Source organism: Anabrus simplex, chromosome 4 (genome assembly GCF_040414725.1).
Source record: "Anabrus simplex isolate iqAnaSimp1 chromosome 4, ASM4041472v1, whole genome shotgun sequence".
NCBI lineage: Eukaryota > Metazoa > Arthropoda > Insecta > Orthoptera > Tettigoniidae > Anabrus > Anabrus simplex.
Genome location: NC_090268.1, coordinates 305,305,341 through 305,324,656, shown reverse-complemented (window position 1 = coordinate 305,324,656; position 19,316 = coordinate 305,305,341). Strand labels below are relative to the sequence as shown.

General features: G+C 39.5%; 1 protein-coding gene across 3 annotated transcripts in view; it reads left to right on the top strand.

Annotated features, from left to right (window-relative positions):
• LOC136871927 (TBC1 domain family member 31) overlaps nt 1-19,316 on the top strand; it is a 392,653-nt gene that overhangs the window by 264,499 nt on the left and 108,838 nt on the right. For all 3 annotated transcript variants that reach the window (XM_068227257.1, XM_067145659.2, XM_067145660.2), the window contains one exon: nt 2,121-2,323. In XM_068227257.1, coding sequence (XP_068083358.1) covers nt 2,121-2,323 — 203 coding nt within the window. The remainder of the gene's footprint in view (nt 1-2,120; nt 2,324-19,316) is intronic.

Here is a 19,316-nt window from a genome sequence, read left to right as displayed (position 1 = left end):
CTGCAGACAGATTTCACTTTCTCTATCCCAGGCTTAGAGATACTTCGTTCACTACAGATCAGATAGTGGTCTGTATCATCAAAAAATCCCCATAAAACCTGAACATTCCTGACAGATTTTCTGAATTTGAAGTCAGTTAAGATATAGTCTATTATGGATCTAGTGCCCCGACCCTCTCATTTGTAGTGGTGAATAGCCTTATTCTTGAAGAATGTATTTGTAACTGCTAAACCCATACTAGCACAAAAGTTCAGCAAATGCTTCCCATTCCAATTAGCTTGTATATCTTCCCCACATTTAGCAATCACCCTTTTGTATCCTTTAGTTCTATTTCCAACTCTCGCATTGAAATCGCCTATTAGCACTATACTATCCTTGCTGTTGACCCTGACTATGATGTCACTCAATGATTCATAAAACTTGTCAACTTCATCCTCATCTGTACCCTCACATGGTGATTATACTGAGACAATTCTCATCCTAATTCTTTCAACTGCCAAATCTACCCACATCATTCACTCATTTACGTGCCTAACAGAAACTGTGTTGCCTGCAGTAGTATGCCTGATTAACACCCCTTTTTAATACCTGTCAAGTACACTTTATAATTTCCTATCTCTTCCCCTTTATCTCCCCTTACCCAAATATCATTAACTCCAAGCACATCCAGATGCATCCTCTTTGGTGACTCAGCCAGTTCTTGTTTCTTTCTTCCATAAGCCCCATTAACATTGCCAGTTTCCCATCAAATTCCATTTTGTTTGCCAAGTTGTTTACAAGGAGTCCCTTGTCTGTCAAATGAGAGTGGGACACCGTTACTCCCACAGGTCTGAGCCTTGCTTAAAACATTCTGAGCGTGCTTGGTGAAAATTCTGTGAAGCAGGATCCTACCCTACTTACACATAGTCCAAGTGAGGATCTCTCCTCTAACAGGCTAGGGACCACCGGCGGATTGTATAGTCCTAGCTGCCTGAGCACAAGGAGGGCCATGACTCAGAATATGTCTTGAGGTGCCCACTCCCATTCCATAGCAACCAGTATCCCAACTGTCAGGACCACTTACTAGGCCATTCAGCCATTGCTCATGGTTCATGAATTAGGATGTGACTATAGTAATCCACACCATGAACCATGAATGATTTCAAAGAGGTTGAAAATTGATCAAACATCTCCCTTGGTAAATTATTCTAATTGCGCGTAGAGGCGCGCGGCTGTGAGCTTGCATCCGGGAGATGAAGGTTCGAATCCCACTATCGGCAGCCCTGAAGATGGTTTTCCGTGGTTTCCCATTTTCACACCAGGCAAATGCTGGGGCTGTACCTTAATTAAGGCCACGGCCGCTTCCTTCCAACTCCTAGGCCTTTCCTATCCCATCATCGCCATAAGACCTATCTGTGTCGGTGCGACGTAAAGCCCCTAGCAAAAAAAAAAAATTATTCTAATCACTGTCGGCTGCCCTGAATATGGTTTTCTGTGGTTTCCCACTTTCACATCAGAGAAATACTGGGGCTGTATTTTAACTGAGGCCATAACTGTTCCCTTTGCTCTCCTAGCGCTTTCCTATCCCATCATCACCATAAGACCTATCTGTGTCAGTGTGACGTAAAGCAAATTATAAAAAGAAATATCCTTTTTTCTATAAACGAATACTGGCCCTAATTTATCTTCTTTATTCCAGCTTAATTTTCATATTATGTTCTTTCTTACTTTTAAAAACTCCACTCAAGCATATTCATCTACTAATGTCATTCCTCACCATCTATCCACTGAGAGCTCGAAACATGCAGTTCATCTCCTTATTCCCAAATCTTGCCAGCCCAAAGTATGCAACATTTTTGTAATACTACTCTTTTGTTGGTAGTCACCCAGAACAAGCAGTGCTGCTGTCGTTTGGATCTTTTCCAGTTCTCGGATTAAATAACCCTGGTGAAGGTCCCAGTGCTGGAACCATACTCTAATTGGGATTTTAGTAGTGACATATGCCCTCTTTTTTACATCCTTACTACAACCCCTAAATACCCTCCTAACCTTGTCAAATGAATAACTCCAAATTGAAAAAAAAAAAAATAGACACACTACAAAAATTTTAAAATTATGTATTTCTTACTACGTTTGAACAGAACTGGAAGATGCATATCGAGATACTCTTCTTAAAGAAGAAGAAAGACTGGCAGAAAAACGTAAAAAAATTGCAAGTCTGCGAAGGGATCTAAGGTCCAGAGAATTGCGGCTACTAGATACAGCTCGAGAAAAGATCATGCAACAACAAGTTACACGGAGACATTTTGCTTTGGACAGACTTCTGGATGACTTGGCTCATAAGGTAAGCTTATACCATATTCTGTTTAACCTGTTCTGTTTTCTGTCGTATGTTTTAATTTCTTATTCCATTAACATCTTAGTTGACATGTACTCAATAAATCACAATGTATTATACTGTGAGGAACATGTATTGCTATAATATACAAAATGATTTTCTAAAAATACAAGATTAAGTGAACTGGATGATTCTCCTCCTGCCATTTAATACCTTTTTAGTAAATGATCCATTTATGCAATGAACAATAAAGGTGAAAGATTACAACCTTATCTAATATCTGTAACTACTTGGAACCAAGAACTTATTCTTCAATCAGTTATCATTACTTATCATCAATATAAGTACCTTTGATTACCTCTAATAAGCTACCCCTATTCCCATTATCCTTTCAAATGGTTAATGTCTTTTCCTTTCATTACTTCTCTAGATCTACGAAACATATGCATAATTGATTATTCCCCTCGTAGTATTTTTTAGTTTTCAATTGCTTGACACGTACTAAAAGTATGATTCTGACTATCGTGTATCTCCAAGGTATTTACTAGCGATAGTTGTTGGGTAACATGCGACTTTCACATGAATAAAATCACGAGAGAAGTTAAAAAAATACTTACCAAACAGTCCCAAGGTAGAAGTGTGAATGAATTAAAACAATCTGGGCCCTGAGATCAGGCCGATTAGTAGAAAAATAAAATCTACTGACTTAAATATAAAATAGACCAAAATATCAGAATAAAATTTTAATTAATTTTAAAATCAATTTAAAAGAATCATTAACTAACTTTTGAATCTTCTTTTAAAATTACAAGAAATAATTAAGTAAATTCAGAAACTTATTTGAAAACTACAATTGATAATTAATTAAACTTTGAGATTCTTTCAAATTAAAATGAATAAGGTATAAGGTAGACCCAGTTAAATTACTAAGCATACATTAATGTCCCCAAGAAATGAAATAATCAATTATTTAAAGATTAAAATTGAGCTTAACATCATCTTCATGCAAAATATTAAGTAATAATTAGGAATGAATTGGATGAATAACTTAGAAATGTTACAGATTAATGTTGAGTCGAGAATTGTCTCTCCATGACTTCCAACACTCTAATAAGAAATACAAATATTATATTGCCACAAGGCAAAAATGATACATCAGAAAGAAAACACACAATGTTACATCAAGTAGGTAATAACTCCCGAAGTCAATATTAATTTCGAATATTAATTCAATTAAAATGGTATTACACACAGATTCAGGCAACTCAAGTCAAAATGCCAAGCTCAATATCAAAAGAACATTCACGACTCAATCGTCAAAGCTCACCTGTTCCAATGTCAACAGAGGCCACACCCCCTTTAAGTTTACAACTGTAACCCATGGTAACCAGATCAAGCAGACAAACATGGCTGCCAAAGAATTACTGGATGGCCATCAGAAACAATTTCCAACTCATTTGGTTTACATGTTATTTTCATGAGATTTACCTCTGTTAAATCTAATTTACTAAAGAAGGTTTTTAAAACCACAGTGTTGCCAGCTAATTGACTTAATTAGAGCCCCTAAAATAATGTCTAACACCAGTACATGATTAATTAACGCCTTTCACATTTTAAAATGATTAATAATCAGGGTCGAATAATTTCAGTAACTTGAATGGATTTTTAATTATTCAGTCCGAACTGGTTATCGTAAATATTCTGAAGACATCTGTGTAGTACAGTGCTGGCGACCAAGAAAATTAGCAGTATCTACTTACATTTATTCCAATAGATAAGAAAACAACATCTGGAAAAACACAAAACCAAACTCGGTGCAATCGCCGGATGGCGATTAGATCAGCCTGGATCAAATACTGGCATCATCATCTCCTCCTTTCTTCACAGTTTGCCTTAAATCTTCCACTAGCGACCAGATAAAATTTATAATGTCCAATAACGGACCATTTACGTGGGTATTATAAATTTACTCATTCGGGACAAATTGCAACAGTTAAGGCAGAACTTTAATAATCAAAGTCTAATATACATATATAATGAAAAGAGGAAACTACAAAAGAACACTGAAAGAAAAGAAACGTGCCTACTTAGAATCGGAGGGCAAGAAGCTAGCAGAGGAAGCCAAGAAAAATCCGTTCATAGCCCTACTTCCAAAGAAACAACAACAGACGCACTACATAGACACAGAAAACTGGGAATCACACTTTAGTAAGATTCTCAACATCGAAGGTCCAGAGCACCCCAGAGGAGATCTACATATCATCACTCCACATATACAAATAGACTGGGTACCCCTGACCATAGAGGAAACTAGAATTGCTATAGACAGCACCAAAAACAAGAAAGCCGCAGGTCCGGACGGGATCTATAATGAATATGTAAAAGACACTGCACACCTGCTAGCCCCTATATGGACAAAATTATATAACAAATGTATAGAAACTACTTCCATTCTCGACCAGTAGAGAAAGTCAATTGTCTAAAGTTCTATATAAAGGCAAAGGAGACCCAAGAGATCCCAATAAGTACAGAGGCATAGCACTGGAAAACTGCCCCTTCAAAATATTTACTAAAATGATAACAGGAAAAATAAATGAGGAAATAAATGAGCATCTGTCAGAGAACCAATTTGGGTTTAGAAAGGGACGATCTACCCAAAATGCTGTTGAACTCCTGCTAAACCAAATCTAGGATACCTTAGAAGACAACGAAAAATATTACACCATCTTCATAGATTTTACTAAGGCTTTCGACCTGTTAAACAGGAAGCTAGTGATAGACAAGCTTAAGGAGATGCTAGGCATGAGCAACATATGGGCCTATCTCATCACATAAATACTGCAATGGAACGAAATACGAGTTTCGGATAACCTCACTCTATCAGATCCAATAGCTCAATCAAACAGGGTCCTACAGGGTGACCCACTGAGTCCTTTGCTGTGTATAGTTTCAACCGCAGATATCCTAAGAATTACCCAAAAGGAGGGAGTATTTTCTTGCGCGTATGCCGATGACATTGTAATTGGCTCAAGAGACATAGCAAAACTACAGGAAACTGTAAATGACGTGAAAAACTGGTGCTCCGAAAACAAGCTGTTCATAAACATCTCAAAAACAGATACCATGATCTTCAGGAAAGGAGGAAGAGTACCCGCCTCAGCAGAGATCTTCATTCGGGATAAAAAATTAAAGATAGTACCGGACTTCAAATATTTAGGCATCACCCTGCAATTGAGCACATATTGTTTTACAAAACATGTCACAGAGAAGGCATTTCAAGCAATGATGGCAATGCATGAAATAAAAGACATTAGATCACTCAGTCTGGAGACAGCAATGTTGATATTCAGAGTAAAAATTCTTCCAATAATGACTTATGGCATTGAAATTATCTGGTCACATTTAACAATGAGGAACCTATCAACCTTGGAAAGGGTGAAAGCGAACTATATAAAGAAGGTGATAGGTGTATCAAAAACGACACGATCTAGACTTGTATATCTCCTGGCAAGGGAATCATTTCTCGAGAAGATCTCAGGACAAGTATGCCCCTACCAAACACCGGTGCATCAGAGAAACTGCTGACAAAACTGACGGAGAAGAGAGAAGAAGTTCAACCAGACTTCTGTGGCACAGGGGCAATGATAGATCACTCGTGGACAAAAGCTAATTTTGAATTAAGACATGTCATTACAAGATTAGCAATTCATGGTTTTCATCACCTACTCTGCAAATCAAAACACTTCCATGACCCAGGTATAGACTGTGAGTGCACACTATGTGAAAAACGTGTGAACAGTACCACATTGAATTCTGTACAAGAAGAACAATGTCTGTAAGTGATTATGCAAATATGTAACCCATCAATGTAATCTATATTCTCTGTTATGGCTATTTGGCTTCTTCTTCTTCTTCTTCTTCTTCTTCTTCTTCTTGTTTCGTATAGGCCAGCTAAGGACCACGACATTCAACTATTACATTTTTGAATGGGCTTTGATGTTTGCCCAGTAGTTGCGCATCCTCAGGCTGTGTTGCTCCTTCCTCTCCTTTGTCCAAAGGGCGCCAGTCTTCTTCGTTGGGAGTCTGTCCTGGAACTCCTTGGGCCGATTGCAGAAACGGCTTTTAGACGATGTCTACGGTTAAACAATGCCTAAGTATGGCTGCTGCATTGCAGAGACGTTATTTATCACTTAGACACTGTCTAAAACCGGTGTTCAACCGATCATGTTTAAACACTGCCGAGAACACTGTTTAACCTCAAATGACAGGAGCGAAACACAATCAGAGGTTATGTACCGTGAAATACGTAATTTGTATTATCATGTTGAGACGATTCCGGAAAGAAAGGTTAGTCCGACGGCCTCTCTGTGGGTCGTCCGCTGCTAAATCGCAGCAATTCGTTTGACATGCACGGGGAGATAATCATAAAATAAGGTTTCGCTTTACGAGAGACTTGTTTCTTGAGACTGACAAAGTGACAGTCCGGTAACTGTCAACTTGAATAAATTCTTGGCAATTGATATATTTTATTCTATACATGGGGTAAGTTCCATGGAATTATAGGTCACTTCGACTACATACATATCACAGTTACGTGTCCCGATCGTCTGAGGGCTGTCACATACATCAACCGGGAGAGATTCCCTTATATTTACTGCCAAGTAAACACACATAATAGTGAAAACTAAAAAGTAGGTTGTATGGGATTTTTATATACCAGTACATATAATCGCATAGGTTTTCGGCAACTATCAGATAGGAAAAGGCAAGTGGTGGTGATAATCGTTTAAAGAGGACTGGGGAAGAAGAGCCGTGGCCATAATAACAGCCCTAGTATTTGCCTGGTGTAAAAATAGGGAAACTATGGAAAACAATCTTCACGGCTGCCGATGATGCGTTTCAAATCTACGATCTCCAGAATGCAAGCTACATCTATATGGCCCGTACAACACACTCGGTTACACATTACTATTGCTTCATCTTCTCTTTGTCGAAGCTACTGTCTTTATGAGTAAATTACACTCACTGTAACAATGAAAGCGTAAGCTACACTTCCCCGTACGGTGGCGTGTCGCTTTAGTGTCGATAATATTATGAGATTTAATTTGCACCCAAAGCGATACTCTTATCTGTGGGCAAGCCATGCTCAGCCATATTTGAGTAATGTGTAGTAAGACAAACAGCTGACTGGCGTTCGGCGCGCGCACCGATGAATTTCATTGGTTGCGACAAGCAAAGAGTTGCATGAAAGATACTTCTGTCTCCATTTTCAAACCAAAATTGAAACTTTAAGGGATATCTAGTTAAACATCGACTGAGCATTGTTTATGCAATGGAAGATCGTGAATGATTTAGACGTTGTTTAGGTAGACAATGTCTAAGGCTTAAAACTAGTCATCGTTTCTGCAATCGGCCCCTTATGTTTAAGTATCTTCCTGAGTGTTGTCGGATCCTTTAAGTTTCCTTCTGTTATTCCCAGTTCCTGTAGATGACTTGGTGACTTGGTCTTCCTATTTTGCCAGTAGTTGAGAATCAGGTTGGTCAACCTGGTCGGATGCATCCTATAGATGTGCCCATAGAATGCTAGGCGTCTCTTCCTTGCTACATTCGTTATTCTCTCACAGTACTTGTATCTTCCTCATTATCTTTCTTTCCCGGATTTCAAGTTTTTCTATAAGTCCCTTCCTGTTGAGTGTTAAACATTCTGAAGCATATGAGGCTTCTGGACGAATGACTGTCCGGTAGTGCTTCATCTTAGTATTACGAGAGAGACACTTTTTATTATAGGTATTCTTGAGTTGACAAAGCTGTTTCTTCAGTGAGATTAAATTCCAACCATTCTCCCGAGTACTTAAACCTGTTGGTTTTCCTGATCTCTCCCTGTTCCAGATGCAACGTACAAGGAGATTCGCCAATGTTCGTGATGAATTGTGTTTTCTCAAGAGACACATGTAGCCCAACCTTTGCTGCTTGTTGTCTGAGAACATGTAGTTGTTTCATTGAAGTTTCTATTGTTGCTTTACATTCGACTCGATCAATGACGACATAGGGAGTAGCGCGCATGCGGCCAGAGAGCACCACGGTGCAGCCCAGATGAGACTCGCTGATCGATCTTTAACACCCAGTGTCAGTTATGAATTTATACCAAATTAAGAATGTGCCAATTTTAACCATATCTTCATGTGCCGTCCTGACAATATCCAACAGCATTTCAGCATGATTTTAACAAGCACTAAGGGAACATTTCATTTCATTTATGTTGGTTGATGTGGAAACACCTTCTAGCAGTTCTGCGTGAGCTGGTGGTTATTTACAGTGGTGTCCAGTGGCTTGCATACTGCTATTATCACTCACTTAGATTTGGTGATTGATGATCTGTCTACAGAATCAACATTTACCAGTTCCCATTTTGCAATTGAAATTGTTATAATTAGCAGTGATGGAACTAACAATTCTATGAATTGATGGGGTGAAACGCTGGCAACCAGGAATGAGTTAGCTGGAAAATTTATAATGTCCAATAACGGAACAACTATATTGGTATAATTAAGGTATGTTTTCCTGGAGAGCGTCACATATGTCTCTTGATGTGTTTTACATTGACCCTTTAGTGTGTCGGGGCTGCCTGGCCGAGGTAGTAAAGGCATGCTCGGTTCGCCCAGAAGGACGTGGGTTCGAATCCCAGTCGTAAAATTTAAGAAACGAGATTTCCACTTCCGGAGATGCACATGGCCCTGAGGTTCACTCAGCCTACACCAAAAATGAGTACCAGGTTAATTCCTGGGGGCAAAGGCGGCTGGGCATAGAGCTAACCTCTCTACCCCATCAAGTGCTGAGATTACGAATCGTGGAAGCCTTTACCTTCCACCACTGATGCTAGTAATGCCATTCCTTCTGCAGCCAGTCCCTGCTATGGATGGTGTGAAAATATTGCTTATAGGATCAGTTGGTGCATGCATTTCAGTAGGCTTGGCAGACTGATATGTAATAGCAACTTCTGGCTCGGTGAGGAAAGCAACAGAAAACTACCTCACTCCTCATTTTCTTAGTACGCATCTTCATTGATGCCTAGGCCACCTGTGACAGCTGATGGCGGAGCTATTGAGGATCCAACCAGCCTTCGGGCTGAGGACTAAACATACATACATACATACATACATACATACATACATACATACATACATACATACTCCAAGGGCCTTCATGGCCTGTATGGAGATGACTTTGCTTTGCTTTTCTTTCCTTTAGTGTGTCAAATCCTTGTTAAATGGAGCATCCCATTGATAATTTACCAACTGATGAGCCCAACTTAGCACACTGGGGCGAAATGCTGGCAACCAGGAATGAGTTAGCTGGAAAATGTATAATGTCCAATAACGGACCAGCTATATTGGTATAATAAATTTACTCATTCAGAACAAATATTTCAGGTTCCCTATGGGAATCAACATCTTTATCAGCATACCTTAAGTCGGAAAAATCACATTTTTGGTTTATTTTCTGGTTTGATAGTAGATAAATTTGCGATAATTTTCATGAAATCCAGAAGTCTCTAGCTTAAAAACAGATCAATTTATGTAACTTCAAAGTTGTAAGACAGAATTTATTGAATTTTGAGAAAATAGATTGGAAAATGCAGTATAACACCAATAAACAATTAAATACTCTTTTAAACTAACGAGGGAACGGTACGAAGTCGGACGGCGAATTTCGATTTGATTTTTACATATTTGTGAAGGTCTTTTTAAGCTGAAACAGGTAGTGGAAGTCTAATTTTTCGCTGTGAGCGCTGACGCGTGCCGGCGGCTGTCTTGCCTCGCCGTCCCTCTCCACTCCTTCGGATCTCCTCTCTTCCCCACCACATTCGGTTGCCTACAGTTGTAAACAGGGGATTGCAGGTGAAGACTGACGTTAGTTGGGACATTTTATTTACAAAGATGAATTCATTATGGAATAAATAAACAATAAAATTGTTTACAAATCACTACTTAACATACAAGTAATACATAATCAAATATCATCTGCATCATCATGACATTCAAAGTGTTAAGAAATGACTTTATTCTAACACAGTCTGGAATTGGTCCATTGTTCATGGCATGATAGTGAAAATCTAACACAAAATGTGAATAACCAAACCCCAAGACAGCAATGTGCGTACCTTATAAAAGAAAAATTGGTACAATCATTTCCAGCACACTTTGTATCAGTCAAATCATGAAAATTCGTTTGTGAGACAGTATGAAATTGTGGTATATTGTCAATACTGGAATAACCACCCGCTTTCCAAGCATATTTCAGCATTGGCACAAAACAATCACCTTGTAATTGGTTATGCGCTAGTATTTGACTAGTTATAATGAAAAGTCTGTTTTTGGGTTTTAATTTTGACTGGCCGTGTAAATTCCTTACCCGGCAAATGTTTTCCATTCGACAGACTAAACATTTTAGTTGTCGGAAGAGTCCAAGATCACACGGCTGTCAAAGACACGTAGTTCCTTTCGGTATGTATTCAATTTGTACATGTTTGTTCGTCAGGGATTCAAGTTGTGCATTTTTGCCCTGGCCACTGAATGATTTTTTTTTTGCTTTATGTCGCACCGACACAGGTATGTCTTATGGGCGCGATGGGAGAGGAAAGGCCTAGGAATTGGAAGGAAGCGGCCGTGGCCTTAATTAAGGTACAACCCCGGCATTTGCCTGGTGTGAAAATGGGAAACCACGGAAAACCATCTTCAGCGCTGCCGACAGTGGGGCTCGAACCCACTATCTCCCGATTACTGAATACTGGCCGCACTTAAGCGACTGCAGCCATCGAGCTCGGTACTGAATGAATCTATGAGAAGAGGATTTCTTCCGTCTTCCTGTAATTGCAGATGGAAAGCGTTTTGAAATCAGTCACGTACATGCCCTTTCCCCATTTTCCCGGAAGATGAACAATAAATTACGACATATTTAAAGGCATCCATGTAGGCTTTGATACTTTCTTGTACTCTAGGTCCAAACTTTCCATTAATTCCTTCGAAAACGATCAAGAACAAATGTCCCATTTCTCCGGCTTTAGAAATGTGATATTGCACTGTGTGGGAGTGCGTAAAACTATTTCGGCAAACAAGCGTAGCAAGAACGTCTTTCACACCACGAAAATCATAACTTCTCTGTGTCGCCATTTCGTACTCAACTCGGGACTGGTCCCAATTCCAGATATTGGCATCCAGGATCTCTTTCTTTTTTTGCAATTCATTAATGAATATTACAAACATTTTAGCCACTTCGTGTCGTACTTCCTCGTCTGTTTTAAACGTTTGGTTACTTTTCGGAACCGAATTTTCAAACGCCTTTTAAGGTTTGTCAAGTATGACTCAGTTTGGAGAGAGTGTTTGGGGAAAAACAACTCTCTACCCTCACCAATCCAACGCTCAATGTCCGATTTTGTGACATATAAATAACGCATCCTTGTCTTGGTGAACTCTTCTTTCACATAAGCTCGAACCATCGCACATTTTCTAATTTCTCCATTGTGTTCAACGTGGTTGACGATTCCATAAATTTGTCTCCGAGTCTTCTTATACTTCCGTACGGCGTACATAGGTCCCCATTCCTTTAATTTTTCATACATGTCCAACAATGATTCGGAATCATAATCTTCCGCTGACTTACAGGGCCTTCCTCGGCCATCACAAGACTTGTTATCTTCGTTAAACTCATCTCCGTGTTTGCATTTTTTCGGTGTTGTTGTCCCCTCCTCAACGCCATCTTCGTCTTCTGAATCAACGAAAACGGCTTCTTCCTCCTGAATAAATTCGCATTTTCCCTCCAAAATTGCATCAAACGTTGTCTTTATTTGTTTATATATGATTTGCTTTTCATCAGAAAGCTCTGTAGATTCCTGAATATTAACACCGTAGGCATTAATAAGAGCTGCAATAATATTGCACGGCCATAACAAAGTAAATAATCCAATGCGATCTCCTGTATGTGGAATAGCCATCAGTCGTGGAGAACTTGACCGAATAGAATAGGACTCGTTGTCTCATATACACAACTGTTGGCAGCCGTATGTGGTGGGGGACAGAGTAGAACCGAAGGAGTGGAGAGGGAAGGCGAGGCAGGGCAGCCGCTGGCCGTGAGCGCTGACGTGTGCCAGCATGTACTGTACAATTCAGGGCGTGCATCGCCAACTTTGAGCCCCCACATGCCCCCTTAAAAAAGACCAGCGAAAAATTAGACTTACACTACCTGTTTCAGCTTAAAAAGACCTTCACGAATATGTAAAAATCAAATCGAAATTCGCCGTCCGACTTCGTACCGTTCCCTCGTAAGTGATCTTTATGTACTCAGATGTGCTGATAACGAATAATGCATTCGTTTTCCTGTATCGCCTAAACTGTTTGCAGAACACCTACATTTATAGTTTTATGGTTTCAGGTCTTCGCACCCAGCTTCACATACAGCTTAGCAGTTGGTTCCTAGTAAATGGACAAGAATGGTTTAGCGACCTTGTATGTTTATGACTGGCACTTAATATTTCGTAGAGGAAATATTTGGCAGTAGAGTCATTTCCAGTTTTTCTCTTAAAATTTGTTGTTTTGTGGGTTGGTCAAGTTTTAAATTCCTTTTCAAGCACTTCGTGAGTAGCTGAATTTTATGTTTATGTATGTTTGTGAAATTGCAAATGTAATATTGTGTACAGTAAAGTGAAGTTTTTGTATTTTAACAAAACAATAACACCATTCATCATAATTGTTCTTGTAAAGAAATATAAAATTCAATGAGTTCGCCATGTCACTCAAATGTATGAGTAACCCGAACTTGTTTTGTTATGTTTGTGGGGAATTGACTCTGAAGTCACAGATAAATACTGTCACTCATATAGTGAAAACAGCATATGAGTTGTATTTTGAACATAAAGTAGATGAGGGGAAAAGCTGGGCACCAGGTAAAATTTGTTGTAATTTTTCATGAACTTTGGCGTAGGCTAACGTGCATATGTCTGTAGTGACATGGCATATAACTGCTAAAAGTTTTAACTGCAAAAGATTTGTTTGCTAGGTTATGTGTGTTTATTCAATATCTACAAAAAGGAGTTATGAAAATAAAATGATAATCCTACTGAAACTTTACATAATAAAACACAGGCATATATAGTGAGCAAAAACTTACATTCATGTGAGGCAGCTGTTAAACATCCTGAGGTGAACTTGCTGCATTGGCCCCATTTTCTCCTCTTGAATTCCAACTTTTTCTTCTTATTGTGATCATTTCCTACTTTTAAGGACACCACTCAAACTTATTCGTCTACTGATGTCATTCCACGCCATTTCTCCACTGACAGCTCGGAACATACCACTTAATACCAATATAATTGGTCCGTTATTGGACATTATAAATTTTCCAGCTAACTCATTCCTGTTTGCCAGCGTTTTGCCCCAGTGTGCTAAGTTGGGCTCATCAGTTGGTAAATAGCACACCTACCAAGACGCATGGCTAATGCATACCGTGGAGGCCACAGCCTAGGCTACTTGAAACCACCGGCAGTGCCAATGCACTATGAGAGACTTTGTCTCATTTTCAAAAATTGATGCCTGCCTGGCCATCAGATGATAAAGATGTTGGAAAATGTTGGAAGAGATGTTAAGTGAATTTTATATATGTGGCTGATAAAGGGAATGGCAGTGTTCCCAAAACATGTACCGTATATAATTATGTAAATTATAAATGTGAGTTTATACTAGTGAGTATTGACAAGGCAGATCAATACAAAATAATATAAAAGAGTATACATACATACATACATACATACATACATACATACATACATACATACATACATATCCCACGTCGTTCCATCTTAAGTGATGGGTCTGCGAATGAGGGTTCTCCACCAGTTGCGGTCTCTGAACTTCTCTCCTTCTTCGATGCTTTCCAACGTATGTCCTTGCTGTTCAGTGTCAATCTTCACCATCTCCTTGTACCTGAGTCTTGGTCGCCCTCTTGGTCTTTTGTCTTCAAGTTTTAGATCATACATTTGTTTGAGTAATCTGTTTAATAAATTTAATTTCGTGTGGCTATTTCTAGCCGAGTGCAGCCCCTGTAAGGCAGACCCTCCGATGAGGGTGGGCGGCATCTGCCATGTATAGGTAACTGCGTGTTATTGTGGTGGAGGCTAGTGTTATGTGTGGTGTGTGAGTTGCAGGGATGTTGGGGACAGCACAAACACCCAGCCCCCAGGCCAATGGAATTAACCAATGAAGGTTAAAATCCCCAACCCAGCCGGGAATCAAAGCCGGGACCCTCTAAACAGAAGGCCAGTACACTGACCATTCAGCCAACGAGTCGGACGGTAATCTGTTATCTCCCATGCATCGCATATGTCCATACCATCTCAGTCGCTGCGCTGTTATTCTGTCATGCAGTCTTACAACTTGCGCCTGCTTGCGGATTTCCTCATTACAGACTCTGTCCCTCCGTGTTTTACTGATCATGCTACGGCAAATCTCATTTCTGCTGCCTGGATTCTACTAACATCTTTATTTCTCATGATCCATGTTTCACAACCATAGGTCAGGATTGGTACGTAATAGGTTTCATATATCTCTCTCTTACATTTTGTTGATATTTTTTGTTCCATATTATGTCTTTAACTATTTTGTAGCTGCCTCTGTGGATCAGCGGTAGAGTGTCGGCCCCCGGATCCCAAGATAGCCGGTTCAAACCCGGCAGAGGTAGTCGGATTTTTGAAGGGCGGAAAAAAGTCCATTCGACACTCCATGTCGTATGATGTCGGCATGTAAAAGATCTCTGGTGACACATTTGGTGTTTACCTGACAAAATTCATTAAATCTCAGCCATAGACGCCCAAGAGAGTTTCAGTTTACTCGGTCTGCCACCTAGTGGGGGCCTAGAGTAAAACGGAACGTCGAAATTGACGAGCAGACAGCCAGATGGCATCAAATTGAAATGTCTGCACACGGTAGCTGAGGCCATACGATTATTATTATTATTATTATTATTATTATTATTATTATTATTATTATTATTATTATTATTATTAAGTATTTTGTAAAAGTTACTACCTGCCTGAATTCTGTGGGGAAATTATGTTGTCTATAGAACCAGTATCAGAGATAACGCTTCTAAGATATTTGAATTGATGGTTCATCTGTAGCAACCTCCATGAAGAAGATATGGTAGGACTCATTGAAACAGATAACATTGACTCAGCCCTTGGCTTGATAAGAGAAGGTCTGCTGAGTGCGTGTGAGCAGATTTGCAGCAAACCCTGGTTTGACTTGGACTACTTTGGTTTGACTTGGACTACTTTGTGACAAGGAAACTAGTGCTAGAAAAAGTGCATATAGCACGAGAAATGCAAAGACAGGATAACCTAACCTAATACACACACATCATTATCATTTTACAGTTCAAGTTTCCTGGGTACTGTTCTATCTTATTGAGATACGTTTTGTTGCTAATGACGTCCACCAGCGCCCTTCCCCGATCTGCAATGTCCATCTTTATGATGTCCATCCAGTGGGTCCTTGGTCTCTCCAAGTTAACATATGCTGTCCTTGTTGGCTCCATCCTCATTACATGCCCTAACCACCTCAGTGTGGACATGCTGCTCTGATCTAACAATGATGTAACAATCCCAGCTTCCTTCCTAACCACGTCATTCCTTAACTTGTCCAATATGGTTTTTTGGAATATGGACCTAAGACAACATATCCCTCCGTTCATTTATTTTTTGCAAACAAGTTATTTTATTTTTATTTTCATTTTAATTTTTTCTTTAAGAATGGCTAAGGAGCGCAAGTGTACGAACTGTGGGTGTGGCGAGGCATTGAGGGGTATGAGGGAGGAGTTGGAGAGTTTGAGGGAGATAATTAGGATTCTCACAGAAGACAGGAAGGAAGATAGGACTCCCTCAAACAATGTACAGGTTACAGTAGGTGTACAAGAGGGAGGGTAAGGAAAGGGAGAAGTTGTAGAAGACAGGTGGTCTAATGTTCTAAGGGGAAGGAGATTGCAAGCTAAGGGCTCTATTCAGGATCAGAATTCAGGACAGGTGTCTGTGCGAAATCGGTACGAGTCACTCCAGGTAGAACAACAGAGGGAAGATGAGGGACAGGGAACTGGGTGTTAATATAAGGAAATATCTTCATGTGGGTAATCACATAAATGGGATTGTAAATAAAGGGTACAGATCTCTGCACATGGTTATGAGGGTGTTTAGGGGTTGTAGTAAGGATGTAAAGGAGAGGGCATATAAGTCTCTGGTAAGACCCCAACTAGAGTATGGTTCCAGTGTATGGGACCCTCACCAGGATTACCTGATTCAAGAACTGGAAAAAATCCAAAGAAAAGCAGCTCGATTTGTTCTGGGTGATTTCCGACAAAAGAGTAGCGTTACAAAAATGTTGCGAAGTTTGGGTTGGGAGGAATTGAGGGAAAGGAGAAGAGCTGCTCGACTAAGTGGTATGTAAAAAAACATATCAGATGTAAGGCTTTTCAGGCGTTTGCTCTATTAACCAGTGTTTCGTCTTAGGTCTGACACTAGACTTGTCAGAGTGGGTTGTGTCAGACCCTACCCACTGACGCTGGGTGTATGCAGGTGAACTTATCAGAAGCCTATATAAGAGGCACAGTCTTGATTGATTGATTGATTGATTGATTGATTGATTGATTGATTGATTGATTGATTGATTGATTGATTGATTGATTGATTGATTGATTGACCTAAGGAACTTCATCTCGGATGCCTGCAACCTTGATGAGTCTTTCTTAGTGAGGGTGCAGGTTTCAATACCATAGGTTAAGATTGGTATACAGTACTGATTGAACATCACCAGCTTTGATTTTGTTGTGGGATCTCAGAGGAGTGTTCGTACTTGTTGGTAAAAGTGAGAGCTCTTCTGCACTCTATTTGCCATCTCCTTTGTGGCTAGTGTATCTTGAGATTTACACTGCCGAGGTATGTAAAGCTTTCCACACTTTCTAGTGGACGGTTTCCTAGCATGATGTTCACTGGTCGTACCTCTCTGTTTATTGCCATCACTACTGTTTTGAGTTCGCTTATCTTGAGATTGAACTACTGGAACTTAACCTTCCATTCATTGACTCTCGACTGTACTTGTTCCTCAGTTTCTCCCCAGATCATAACATCATCAGCGAAGACCGTTGCATTTAGTTCACCTGAGGTTTTCTTGATGTTCTTCATAATGTCATCCATTCATTCTTCGTCCTCACGTTTTGAATTGTGGTCGGTGGATGTTTTTGGGCTTTTAATTTGTCTTTTCACTTTGTCTCATTTTGTACCATTAGGGGCCGATGACCTTGATGTTAGGCCCCTTTAACTCTTTCCAGTCTAACTGCGAGCCGAAATTACGCTCAGACCGCGCTGCGGGCATAGCCCTTAGTAAGGTTTAACAATTCACTAAAAATTGAGAAAACCGAGCTCGATAGCTGCAGTCGTTTAAGTGCGGCCATTATCCAGTATTCGAGAGATAGTAGGTTCGAACCCCACTGTCGGCAGCCCTGAAAATGGTTTTCCGTGGTTTCCCATTTTCACACCAGGCAAATGCTGGGGCTGTACCTTAATTAAGGCCACGGCTGCTTCCTTCCCACTCCTAGCCCTTCCCTGTCCCATCGTCGCCATAAGACCTATCTGTGTCGGTGCGACGTAAAGCAACTTGCAAAAAAGAAAAAGAAAAAAAAATCGAGAACGAGCTATGCATGCATTCTGGTGGTTACATCGTGTTTCTTCATGTATTAGTTACGAGAGTATTTAAGCAGATGGCAGTATTATATATTTACGTCAGAGATTTTACGATATTTTCGATCAACATGCAGCAGTAGATGTTGTCACTCAGTGAGCTCTAAGACATAGCTTCTCGTGGCAAACATGTGCTTGACGAAAGTGATATTTTCGATATTTTATGATATATTATAAGTTTATGCGCAAATTAACATATCATTAACATATGAATTCGAAACAACTTCTTACATTTCATTATGATTAGAGTTCATTTTAAGGCCTAGTGCATGTTCCCGCGTATTTCATATTTTCGTGAATACGTAAGATTGTCTACATATTAGTAAAGTTGTCCGTTTAGAAGACTGTATTTTTTCTTTCTCAGAAGTCTTTTGTGGTAAATGGAATAATAATTTTACATTTGAGTAACATTTGACGAAATTTATCAATTAAAATAAAATTTCATAAGAGCTCCCATTTTCATAATTGTTGTTGTTTTATAATTGCAATGCACATTTTATATTAGCAAAATAGGGTAAATATAACAGTATTTCAGAAAACTGTACTGGCTAAGTTATCCGTCAGACCTTTTTTCCATTCGCAAAACATGGTATAATATATAAACAATTTTTAAATCTCAGGTGATAGTTGACATGATACAAACAGCGTTTTTCAAACCTAGATGCTCAAACAAGCACAAAGAAAAAAAGTATCATGCTAATATCTCCTATAGGTACAGAGATACAATGTTTTGAAAATCCTTAAAAATGCCCAGTCCATAACGTTTGTTAGGGATATTAAGGCCCAGACTGGAATGGGTTAAACAACAAGCATCATCATCATCATCATCATCATCATCATCATCATCATCATCATCACACTTAATATTGATGAACACTTAGTGTAAATGTAATTGTTCATGGATTTCATCACCAGCTGAAGCTTAAATCCTCTAGTTGGCAGCCATTACTGTAAGATCTACTTAAAAATAACTCACTTTCAAAAATTCTCTGAACATGTATAACTATTGTCAGGAAGTCTGCTATCTATTTTTGACACATGTCCTGAGGATATCTGTAGCAGCAGCATGAGTAGAAGAGAAAGTGTGAGCTCTTAGTTTGCTTACTGTTGGCCAGTATAGGGACTGCAGTGACCTATCTGCTAGAGGCAGGGTTGGTATATGTTTTATATGTTCAGTAGTGTTGCTTTATAAAGGCAAGAATCAAGAATTGCTTAATAGATCTG